The 11,241-nt window shown below is 35.1% G+C and overlaps 4 protein-coding genes across 6 annotated transcripts; 2 read left to right on the forward strand and 2 right to left on the reverse strand.

The window, feature by feature from the left end:
* Positions 1 to 578: 578 nt before the first annotated feature.
* LOC111293954 (uncharacterized) lies at positions 579 to 1,700 on the forward strand. The gene has a single exon (XM_022887040.2). The coding sequence runs from the start codon at positions 719 to 721 to the stop codon at positions 1,553 to 1,555; it is 837 nt and encodes a 278-aa protein (XP_022742775.2). The 5' UTR covers positions 579 to 718; the 3' UTR covers positions 1,556 to 1,700.
* Positions 1,701 to 2,666: 966 nt separating this feature from the next.
* LOC111298322 (STOREKEEPER protein-like) lies at positions 2,667 to 5,438 on the reverse strand. Of its 3 annotated transcripts, none has more exons than XM_089745298.1 (2): positions 4,094 to 5,438; positions 2,667 to 2,937 (listed from the first exon to the last, which is right to left on the reverse strand). In XM_089745298.1, exons 1-2 carry the CDS (start codon positions 5,236 to 5,238, stop codon positions 2,910 to 2,912), a joined length of 1,173 nt encoding a protein of 390 aa, XP_089601424.1. In that variant the 5' UTR covers positions 5,239 to 5,438; the 3' UTR covers positions 2,667 to 2,909. The 3 variants fall into 3 exon arrangements, with proteins under 3 accessions (XP_089601424.1, XP_089601425.1, XP_089601423.1); XM_089745299.1 differs by lacking the exon at positions 2,667 to 2,937 and adding an exon at positions 2,984 to 3,014 and having other exon boundaries at positions 4,094 to 5,389; XM_089745297.1 differs by lacking the exon at positions 2,667 to 2,937 and adding an exon at positions 3,059 to 3,226 and having other exon boundaries at positions 4,094 to 5,390.
* Positions 5,439 to 8,682: 3,244 nt separating this feature from the next.
* On the reverse strand, positions 8,683 to 10,091 carry LOC149514402 (calcium-binding allergen Ole e 8-like). Its single transcript, XM_089745301.1, has 3 exons — positions 9,687 to 10,091; positions 9,194 to 9,275; positions 8,683 to 8,957 (listed from the first exon to the last, which is right to left on the reverse strand). Exons 1-2 carry the CDS (start codon positions 9,901 to 9,903, stop codon positions 9,205 to 9,207), a joined length of 288 nt encoding a protein of 95 aa, XP_089601427.1. The 5' UTR covers positions 9,904 to 10,091; the 3' UTR covers positions 8,683 to 8,957; positions 9,194 to 9,204.
* A 68-nt stretch (positions 10,092 to 10,159) lies between these two features.
* On the forward strand, positions 10,160 to 11,226 carry LOC149514403 (uncharacterized; the record flags this gene model as incomplete). The annotated part of the gene is made up of 3 exons (XM_089744962.1): positions 10,160 to 10,209; positions 10,266 to 10,422; positions 10,468 to 11,226. Coding segments are annotated over exons 1-3 (966 nt in total), but the record flags the coding sequence as incomplete, so codon positions are not given.
* Positions 11,227 to 11,241: the final 15 nt, after the last annotated feature.

The raw sequence follows: 11,241 nt of genomic DNA on the forward strand, positions 1-11,241 counted from the left end.
GAGGATATAGCAGTAATGATCACTCGTCTCACTTTAATATGAACTTGTTGAGGTAAATTCAAGCTGCAACTGATCAATGCCATTCGTTGGTACCTCAAGCCAGCTAATCCTTCCCAACTGTATTTAAAGCAGGCCAGCCCCAACATCCATGAAATTTTAACAGTGAGGCCAGTGCCAGTTTCAGTGCCAACCAGATTAGGAGTGCCATTAGCTTTTGTCCCTTTGCTTTCGCATTTTGAACTACTCCCTCCCGCTGCCTTTTGGCTATACGTAAAAGAAGATCCATCTAATTTCCCAACATGTCCCAGTCCCAAGCATACATCTCTCTCTCTCTCTCTCTCTCTCTCTCTCTCTCTCTCTCTCTCTCTCTCTCTCTCTCTCTCTTATTGCATCAATGATCAATCACATACACAAACCCGTCCGATCACCTGAAACTACCTAAAAGACAAACCGTCGGCTAAGCAGTGGTAGCCTCAGACGCCCAATCATCCTCGAATCCCGAGTCGCCGCCTCACTCATTCCCAACATCAGTACTGTTCATCCAATAACCAACCCCCACGTGCCCCACTTCTCATAACGTCCCTATGTGCGTGAGCCTCAAGAGACAGATTCCCATTTTTTTTTGCATTTTGTCTGTTATAAAGAAAAGAAACAAAGAGCTCCATCGCCTTCCTTGCCTACCACTTTGCAACAGTTCGTTTTTTTCACAAAAAGCAGCATGAAAATGGAGACGAGTTTGGGCTCCACTGCTCATCCACCAAATTCTGATCCTGCTTTCAGTAGCGAGTTTAACATAAACTCCCATGAAGCCAACTTGAACTCCATTTTCAACGACTCCAATCTCCAACCTCTCGTCCCTCTACCCTCTGATCCTTGTCTCTTCAACTTCTTCACCCAAGACTTCCCTTCTCTTCCCATCGATCTCGACTACTCACTCCCAGACCTCCTCCCTGACTCCACTCACTTTCTCAACTTCTTTTCCAAACCCTTACCTGACCTCCACTCCCTCCAACAACCCCCACCCCCTGCCTCCACCTCATCTACGCCTAAACTTAAACGTACTCGACTCGACTTAAACCTCTCCCACTCTGACAACCCTCAAACCCTCCACTCCATTGTCAAGAGCTTCAACTCTCCTCCTCCAATCATCCCACACAGTGAGCTAGCTCGAAAGCGTAGGCAAAAGCTAAGTGAGAAGATCCGTTGTCTCCAAAAGCTAATGCCATGGGACAAGAAGATGGACACTGGCACCATGCTTCAAGAGGCTTATAAATATATCCAGTTCTTACAAACTCAAATCGCCATTCTCCAATCAATGCCAATCACTTCCTGCTTTTTATCGATTGAACATATTAATGCTCCTCTTGGATTCGATTATGCCGGGTTGGAAAGGTTGAATAGACAGCAGCTTTTGCAGGTGTTGGTTAGCTCTCCAGTGGCTCAAACCATGCTTTATTCACAGAGTCTTTGCGTTTTTGCTTATGAGCAGTTGGTTTCGCTCAAGAAGGCTAAGGAGAGGAAAACGGTGCTTCAACAGTTTCTCTTTGGTAATTGAACTGCTAAAAAAATGGAGCCATGATATGGTTTTACCATAATGTTTTACGGATCGATTTTCTTGTTTTGTTGTTAGATTTTCAATCTTTAGGGTTATATGTACCTGGATTTTAGTTTTAATACTAGTTTTTAGGTACAGGGCTTAAATCAATGCAATGAAATGAATCTGTTTGGAAAGGAATAGGGGATTTCGCATGGTTCATCATTTTGAGTTCTGGTAATGTTTTTTGAAATTTTTTTTGTCTTTCAGTTTTAACTTTTTCTGTACGTCTGATTTGAAGTCTATGGGGAGTTTTTTCACTGGTTAGAAAAAACAATTGTGAAAAGAAAGTAGTATTTGTTGGGACCAATTTGGGAGACATATAGTCTGCCAAACTGAGATTCATACAGCCAGCCTTGGCCCTGATTTTCCACTTTATGCATCAGCGGAACTGTTTCGATCCCAAACAAGTAATGGCTTAAAAGGGGAAATTTTGTACCAATGGCTAGCATGAACTTCAAGGCTTTGTAGATCCTGATTTGGTTTGATATGATAGGCGCGAAAGTGACAACCTGAGCTGTGAGTGAATTGGTTTGTGCGTGCGAAAGTTGATGAAAATGTGGGGTTCGCGAGTTCATAAGTACGGGATACCGAATCTTGACGATGAGGCTCACGCTCATCTCATATTTTCTTTGCATTCGGGTGAATAAAAACTTATTGCTTTGCCGTCCTTAACAAGAAATAAAGCAACAGAAATGGGATTTTGATTCTCAGTGTTTATTTACCGCTTATTTTATATTGGTCTGACGTATAGGTGGCTTTACAGAAAGATTAATCGCACCTCTTTTTTTTTATATACAAATAAACTGCAAAATGGGTTATTTGGTACAAATAAGCAATCGAGGATAAGAGAATAGATTATAAATACTGTACTAAAATTTAAATATTAGATTTATTTAATATTATTTTTAAAAATTAATTATATGAATCAACTGAACTAAATTTTAAATTATCTCATTGCTAATCTAGATGCGTGATATCAAGATAAGCAAACGTGATTTCCACGTACAAGAACCATTGAATATCTTAAGATAGCAATGAAAACTTGGTGTAGCTTTGGTAAAGCATCTTTGTCGCATCAAGACAAAATTTTAATCAGTAACGTAAAATATATAGCACTATAAAATTTTCAAGTTCAAATCATATATACCAGCGAGAACATATCGAAATCACAAAACAGAACCAGTACCAGACCCCTTAATTGGACCATCTCCATGAATGCTGCCTTAGCCTTAAGGATAATTTCAAAATGGAACTTGAGGGAAAGATCTACTTGCGTGGGAACTGATAAGTTAGCACACCATGGGAGGATTGTTTATCCAACCTGATAGACTCTCAATAATCTGAAAATAGATTTAAATTGGATGAGTAATGAATTTACTTGGTTGCTCTCTGGTAAGTTCATTAATAGCGAAGCCACCTGTTAAAGGCAGGAATCGATCATATAAGCCTTACACAGCTAGACAGATCTCAAAAATCTGAAAACATCTTTCCTTTATAGCATGATACAAATAAAGGAGTCCTCCACCTCTTGGTCTAGAGGCCAAGGAGGCTTTATGAGGATATAGAGGTCATGGTTTCAAGCCAAGATCTCCTTCCCCTTTCCCTCCTTGTAAGGGCTGTACCATCCCCCTAAACCAAAAAAATGAACAAACAAATAAGGTTAGACAAGAGTGATGGGTCTACTTGGTCTATGGTAAGTTCACTCGTAGGGAAGACCACCTATTTCCAAGCAAAGATAATTGTCTAAGCCCCCAGTGTAGGGAGAAAATTTTCTGAAGAATATGTCGTCAGACCTACTTTCTATGTTTTGAATCAACCTATTTTTATCAAATTTTCAATGCTTCTAGAACAGAAATTATTTATGTGGATAACTTCTATGCATTGATTTAACTTTCTTTTCTTAAGCATGTGCTTTCAGAATCTAACTAACATCGCATAGACAATGATCTGCCCCCAAATTTTTAACAAGACGTTAGGCTTTTACATGTTTCTTATTACCATTGCTAACAATTGCTAACAAATCTAAATAAAAAGCATATAACTTAATCTCAACAAAAGATTACTTATTTTTAATAGATCAATACTGCATAGTTCTCCAAAACCGATTCTTTGGTATGAAAAGTGTTTTTTAAGTCAGTTAACATATTATTCTACTGAACTAAAACCTCCCAGGTTTCAGAACAGAGAATTATCTGCTGCTTATTATAACAAGTGAACCATATCCTAAAGGCAGCTATAAAAACTTGGTTTCAAGTGCTTCATGAAGAAACAGTTGCAAGCTTATTACCATCCATCAGAAATCATAAACATAAGTACTATTTATATTAAGACAAATGGGATCAAAAGATTCCACTTCTAAATCAAAATTCATAACATACTATGATGAAGAAACATGACATCAATGCTCAGCCCAAAACAGAAACAGACTGAGAACATAAAACTATTTGTCAACACAAAAATTCCCACAATTCAAAATCTTAAACCAAAAAACTGTACCTAAATTTCAAGTCCTTGATAGCATTCAAAGCAGCCTGAGCCACTTCCTGAACCAACTCAAGCCTCTTCAAGTACAACTCCAAGTCCTCTCTCCTTAGCTCCCTCCATGCTCTCTCCATTTTGTTCAACTTGTCTCTTCCAATCTCGCCATTCTTCTCCACTAACTTCTTCAAAAAACCACCGGCGTGCTCCCATCCTCCCGTCTCAAAAGACCCCTTCAAGCACGGATAAACCTTCCAAAAATCCACCGTGTCCTCTTTACTGCCAGAGCAAACTTCAGTTGAAACGTCAGCATTGACTTCCTTTTCTTTTATAAAACAGGGCAATCCCATAGTTACTTCACCGTTAACTTCAGTCAGGTCCTCATCTTCGATGCCCAAAGTCTTCATTTTCTTTTGACCCTTGTTACTCTTGTTATTAGTTTCATTACACCAAATCTTTTTTGATAGCTCGAAAGATTTGTGATCATGGGGCTTTGATAGAACAGGATCATTCCCATTCCGCCCCTTTTCAGCGTTGATTTTGTACTTCTTCTTGAGTCTTCTGATTTTCTCCGTCAACTGATTCTTCGTCACCTCGGCTTGGATCGATTGCTTGATGTACTCATGGAACCCACTGGAATCCGCATATGGGTCAGATCCTTTCTTTGACTTGTACTCTATCATTCCTTCCAAGATCGCGACCTCGTCGGCTTCGCTCCAAAGCCGTGAGGTCTCCGGCGTCTTCACTTTACCACCAGCGCCGTTTGATGCAGATGACGGTGGCTTCTTTTGCTTTGAGCCTGATTCGGTGGCAATCTGCTTTGGCTTGGGAGTGGACTTCGGAGTGGATTTGTTGGGCTTCGTGACGATGGGCTTAATGGTGAAATCGGAGACGTTAGGGGAGGCCAGGGACTTGTACGAGTCAGACTCCGAGTCTGACATGAGTTTACCAGAATCAGTATTTTGTTTTTTCAAAGGGGTTTTGTCCACGTCCCCTGCCTCTTCATCTTCATATTCTTCGTCATCGTCGACAGCATCGTTTTGCGGTTCATCGTCATCTTCAGCAGAGGTGTTTCCTTCAGAGGATTCTTCTTCTTCTTTTTCTTCTTCTTCTTCAAAGGAAGAGGCGGGAGTAGGGTCATCAATAGGCCGCTTGTGAGCCATTGTTTGGTCACAGAGAGTGAAAAAAAAGATGTCCACAGAGACATGGGAAGGCGATGGATGAGGGTTTATAGGCTTACACAGAGTGGTCTGATTAGAATGGGATTTCACTTTTGACCACACAAAAAGAATGTATGTCAATTCACAGCCCAGCTTTGAGCTTTCTATTTCTGTTCCTACTACTTTTAAGTAGAGCTGCTCGTTGTCAGACCTGGTCGACTTTGGCTCAACATGATATTTTAAGTATTTATGCACGATTTGATTTGATTTTTCGCATCTCATTTTTTTCATAAAATAATAAAATTTAAATTCGTTCAAAATATTAAAATTAAAAATTAAAATTTTATTTTTTATTTTTTATTTTTTATAAAATATTAATTTAATTAATTTTAATTAAATTTATAAGTTATTTGAGTTTAAATTTAATTTTATTTTATTAAATATAATTTAAAATTATATTATTATTTTAATATTTTACATAAAAAATTAAGTTTTATCTTGTTATAAATAATAAAGTAAATGAATCTTATCCATTATAAAAAAATAAATCAAATAGACTATCTTATTATAATAAAAATATTTTTTAATTTTAAAATTGAGTTAGGTTTATTTTGGATCTTAAATGGTGAAACTTAAATCTGATTTTATTTTTTAATTGAGTCTCATTTATTTGTTCAAGCTCTTTTGACGAGTTTAATATTTATATTTAAATCTTTTAAAATTTCGGATTAACTTTCAATTTGAATGGATAACTCAACTTATAAGCAAATCTATTTTTAAATCTGTGCTATATATAGATATACAAATCAATTATAATTTTCATTATATATAATTTTTAATTTATATTGATATAATAAATATATAATTATATTTAATATATATTTTTATAATTTTTTTATTTTTATTAAATATTTAAAAATATTATATAATTTCAAAAAATTAAAGTCAAGAAAGTTACTTTTTTTTTCAATTCAAAAAATTAACTATAAAATATTATTTAAAAATTTAAAATTTTTATATTTGTGTTATGTACGGACGGGTGTATTTATAATAATTTTTGTAATATAATATTATCTTAAAATTTAATATAATTACAATTTTAAAGATTTTATAGAGCAGTTTAGATTTTATTCTCATGATTACAACTATTGATAATAATTAATAAAAACACTAAAGTCACCTCACATAATTTTTTTCATCACTTTATTTATAATTTAATAGATAATATTAATTTGATTATTAAAATAAAGATATAAAAGTATAAAACAAAAAAGGGTAATATAAAATTAATGTCAGTCAAAAAGGTAATTTCATTCATAAAACAAAAAAGTACAGAATCTCGTAAAAAAAGACTCTAATACATAATAATACTTTGCTTCCCTAGAGGTATGGACAAAATCAACACTTTCATTTTTGCTTATAATAAATAAAAACTTTTCACTTCTTCCAGAATATGTGTTGAATATCTAAAAAATAATTATTTCTTTAAATCGAATATCATATATATTCACTTAATTTTAAAAGGATTAAAAATAATTAATTAGATAAAGTTACATGTTAAAAAAATCAATATAAAAATAAAGTTTTGATATTAATTATTGGACTTTTTGTAATATTAATATATTAAATTTAGAATTTAATTGTGTATATGTTTTCTTCTAATGGATGAATAAGTCATATTAATATATATATATATATATCTTATATTATAAAAGAGTTTAACTTACATTAAAACCAAATCATTGGTATTTTTATTTCAACATTATGTGTATTTTTGTTATGAATTAGTGGTGTGTTAATATGACATCTTAAAGTGTCTATATATCACTACAGTAAAATAGGTCTTAACGATTTATTTTTTTTTGACGTTTATAAACGTCACTAAATGATTTGTGACATTTATAAATGCTATTAAACGATTCGCGACATTTATAAAAAACAACATTAATAGCATTGGTTATACCTGCATTGGAAAATATAGTAACATTTTATCAAAAAATGTCGTTAATTTGATGACATTTTTGAAAAAAAAAATACTACTAAATTTAATGGCGTTTATGATGAAAAATCCGTTAAATAATCAAATTTAACGACGTTTGTGTCTAAAATCGTCACTAAATTCAATGACATTTTTAGACACAAACACCGCTAAATTTGATTATTTAGTGGCGTTTTTAATTATAAATGTCATTATATTAAAAAATTTAAAATGCCACTAAATTAAAAATTTTACTTTTTTAATTTTTTTTCAATAATTATTATTGTAATTAAATAAAAAAGTATTGAAATAAATAAAAATGAATTAAAATTTATAAATTGAATATTATAAATATTTAAATATCAAATACATAATTTTTTTGCAATATGTATGTAACTACAAAATTTAATACAATAATATTAAAGAGCATTAATACAAATCTGCCTACATAGATCATTACATTTATGTAAAAGATAGCGAAAGAAAAAACAAGGGAAGGGAGGGCTGCGGGGACTAAACGCCATGAAGTTTTTTCACCTTTGCGTCATAATTCTGATTATGAATAATCTCTGAAGCTATGTCCAATGGTGAACCACCTAGAGTATCAAAACTATTGCTAGTACAATAGATGAGTCCTAAAGTGATAAAAAAAAAAAATTTGAAGATAGCACTATCAGATTGACCAGAAAAAATGCCAAATGCATCCATTTAATAAGCGAGATGAAGTTGACATCAACTAAATAAACCTTACTTCAAGCCTATTAAGCGAAACAATGCCAGATCATGATATTTGAGAAATTGAATCCAACAATATCAGAAAAAATGAAAGGATACATCTAAGGCGATGCCGAAATGGGATTGCCCAGCTATTTGGACCTAGTTGGGGGTTCGAGAAACATGTTCTGCTAAACCAGGGAGACCCCGAAATGGCTTTATGTTTTGTCTTTGTTTTTCAACTTTGTTTCTCATAAATGGATACAAAAGAATATTTTACAAAAATACTAATAAAAGGAATTAAAAGTCAAGCAATGTCAATAAGCAAAGTCTTGTGCCAATTTGTTAAGGCCAATTAAAATGGTTACCTTACAAAACCAAAATCTCCTATCTTCAATTGCAAAGTTGCTCCTTTAGTTGACAGTAGTAAGTTCTGCAAAGTTACAACAAATTTATAAGAAATAAATTGATAAACCAAAGATCTAGTCTTCATCACATGATAACTATAGATATTAGATGCTAGTTAATTTCTAAACAGAGACACTAGATGCAACAAGAGCAAGTACACTACAAAGCCCTACAAAACAAAAATGTTTGATTCTTTTTTAACTATATAAATTCTCAAAGCGAACAACATGGTTTACACTAGGGGTTCTCATATCAATGATCTAACTTCACAGCAAATAACAGAATCTAATTCGAGAATCATCATTTATACGATTAAACTATGATAATCAAGTACCACTACCTGTGGCTTTAAATCCTGGTGAATAAGATGTTTTTCTTGAAGAACTTGCTATCCTGCAACTATACAAGATGGTCCATAAATTGGGGATTTCAAAATTTTTTTCAATAAGCTAAATAGCAAATGCAGCTTCATTCCACTAGCAATGTCCCTGCATACCTAGCATCTTAGTCAGACCTTTCAATCCCTCGGTTCCTTCACTACTAATCAAGTAGCTGATGCTTTGTTTATCCTTGCAATCTCGATTACTCTCCATTTCTTGCCTAATCACGTGTTTCAATTCAGCTGCAAAACCCATTTCTTTTTAGGCAATGCAAGTACAATTAATGTTTAAAACATATATGGAACATTTCAAACAAGATGAAACAAATCCACAGGGAACTGATAACAAAATGGCACAAGAAACAATAAAGCAATGAAGATGCATTAAGATTTAAGCTCGAAGAATAGGTGTTTGTTAATTTCTTAAAACTTTCCTAAACAGCATGTAGAAATTCTACTAGTCAGATAAGAAGCTTCACCTCTAGAATGGTCAGAAGCTCTTCGAGCAGTCAGTAGAGGTTGTCTGTTCAGCTTTAGCACTCAAGCACGAAGTAGGAAGTCCTGCAAATCTAAGAAGAAAACCGTAACTGATTCTCTTCCTTTTAGAAAAAAAATGCTTCTTTTGTAACTAAATTGCCCAAATGAAACTCAGTTACATAACTGATTATCTTCAAAAACATTTGCTTCAAAATCTAATGACCGACTTAAAAATGATGTGGGACAATGTTTAGCTACTATCAAAAATCAGAGAACTTGGCACTAACTGAAATCACTCTCCTTCAAATTAAGAGGTGACATCACCGGAAGATCAAATTTAGGGGTTCATTTCCAACTAAAAAAGTATTGGGTTTGCTTACAGAGCAAAATAAACTCAACACGAGACAAAGAGAAGGAGGGAGTGAATGCTAAGAGCTGAAAGCTGACACTTAGTCCAACAAACAAAAGCCCCAAACTTGTGAAACTGACACTAACCCTTTTGGGCAGTTCGGCTACCAACAGTGTTTGCGAATGCCTGATGGTTGTGGTCTTTTGCTAGAAAACAGCGTCGAGGCGATGAGGCGGTGGTGACAGCATCGGGAGATGAACGGCAGAGGGAACAAAATTCAAAAAGGTCGATGAAGCCGTCTTTGTCGATGTCGATGTCTTCCATGACACATTTGAGTTCCTCCTCTGTGTAGCTAGACCCCATTGTCTTCAAGTTCCGTTACCAAGATCTTGCCATCGTTGTTGGCATCGAATTGGTTGAACTTTTTTGAAGTTGGTCCATGTTATCCTGGGAGAAGGAGGACATTTTCTGAGCGGTGTCTAGTTTTATTGTCGACATTGAAGGTGCTGGAACAAATTTAAGAGCACGTGCTCTTAACATCTCTTACATCATCTAAAACTTCATTTAAGAGCACGTGAAAAAATTTTGAACTAAGGAGTCTCTACGGAGGTTGAGAGAAATGAACTCACGGGAGAAGAGGTGGCTGAACTTCATCGAAGCACGAAGAAGGTCAAGGATAAGCATGAAATAATCGATGATAAGGCTGGGAGTGTTCTTCTTGAAAGTCCTAGTTCGAGACCCAGAATTTCGTATAAGGATTCTCTCTTGGGGGGTGAGTATGGTTGCTATAATGTTGAGGATGATAACATTAACGAAGATCTTCCCATGGAAGCAACTGAAGATCTGGTTCAAGAGGACAATAGAGATGCTGATGAGCTGGAAGTTAGACTCACGGTGGAAGAAAAACAAAGAGTGAGGGACAGATAGTCGCACTCAATTATCGTCAAAGTTTTTGGTAAGACTGTGGGTTATAAGTACTTAGTTTTAAAGATTAATCAGCTCTGGAAACTAAAAGATAGTCCTTATGTGATTGTCCTGGGGAGGGATTTCTTTCTGTTGAAGTTCAAGCATGTTGAAGACTATGACTATGTTTTAAAAGGAGGACCTTGGTTCTTTGGAGGTCGTTTCCTTGCCATCCGAAAATGGGAACCAAATTTCAGGGCGTCCGAGGCATCTCTTTCCTCAGTAACGGTATGGTTAAGACTCCCGGGGCTCCCAGTTGAATACTTCGATTTGGGAATCATGAAGAAGATAGGGAAAGGCATTGGAGGACTCTTAAGAGTTGATGGCCACACATTAGCAGGGGAAAGAGGTAGATACGCTCGTATTTGTGTTCAGTTGAATTTGGATAAACCTTTACCAAGATTTATTAGGGTTGAGGGCAGGAAACAAGTCATAGTGTATGAAAGCATAGGAGCCTTGTGTTTCAATTGTGATAAACTTGGTCATCGACAGGAGATATGCCCAGAAGCCACGAATGGAGTTAATAGAGGAGGTGGTTCAAACGGGAATCGACTACCATCGGTGAAGGAAACCATTTCCACTTACAGTGACAAAGGCGAAGAGGGTTTTGGCCCTTGGATGGCTGTTCAGAGGAGACAAAAAGGAAATCTGTTAAGGAAAAAACCATTAGGGAAAGAAGACATCCGGAGGAATATTGGGTCCTCTCCCAATGCATATGGACGTGACTTGCAAAAAATA

This window comes from Durio zibethinus, chromosome 16, assembly GCF_047325235.1.
Source record: "Durio zibethinus cultivar Kanyao isolate XHJ-2024 chromosome 16, ASM4732523v1, whole genome shotgun sequence".
In the NCBI taxonomy this organism is placed as follows: domain Eukaryota; kingdom Viridiplantae; phylum Streptophyta; class Magnoliopsida; order Malvales; family Malvaceae; genus Durio; species Durio zibethinus.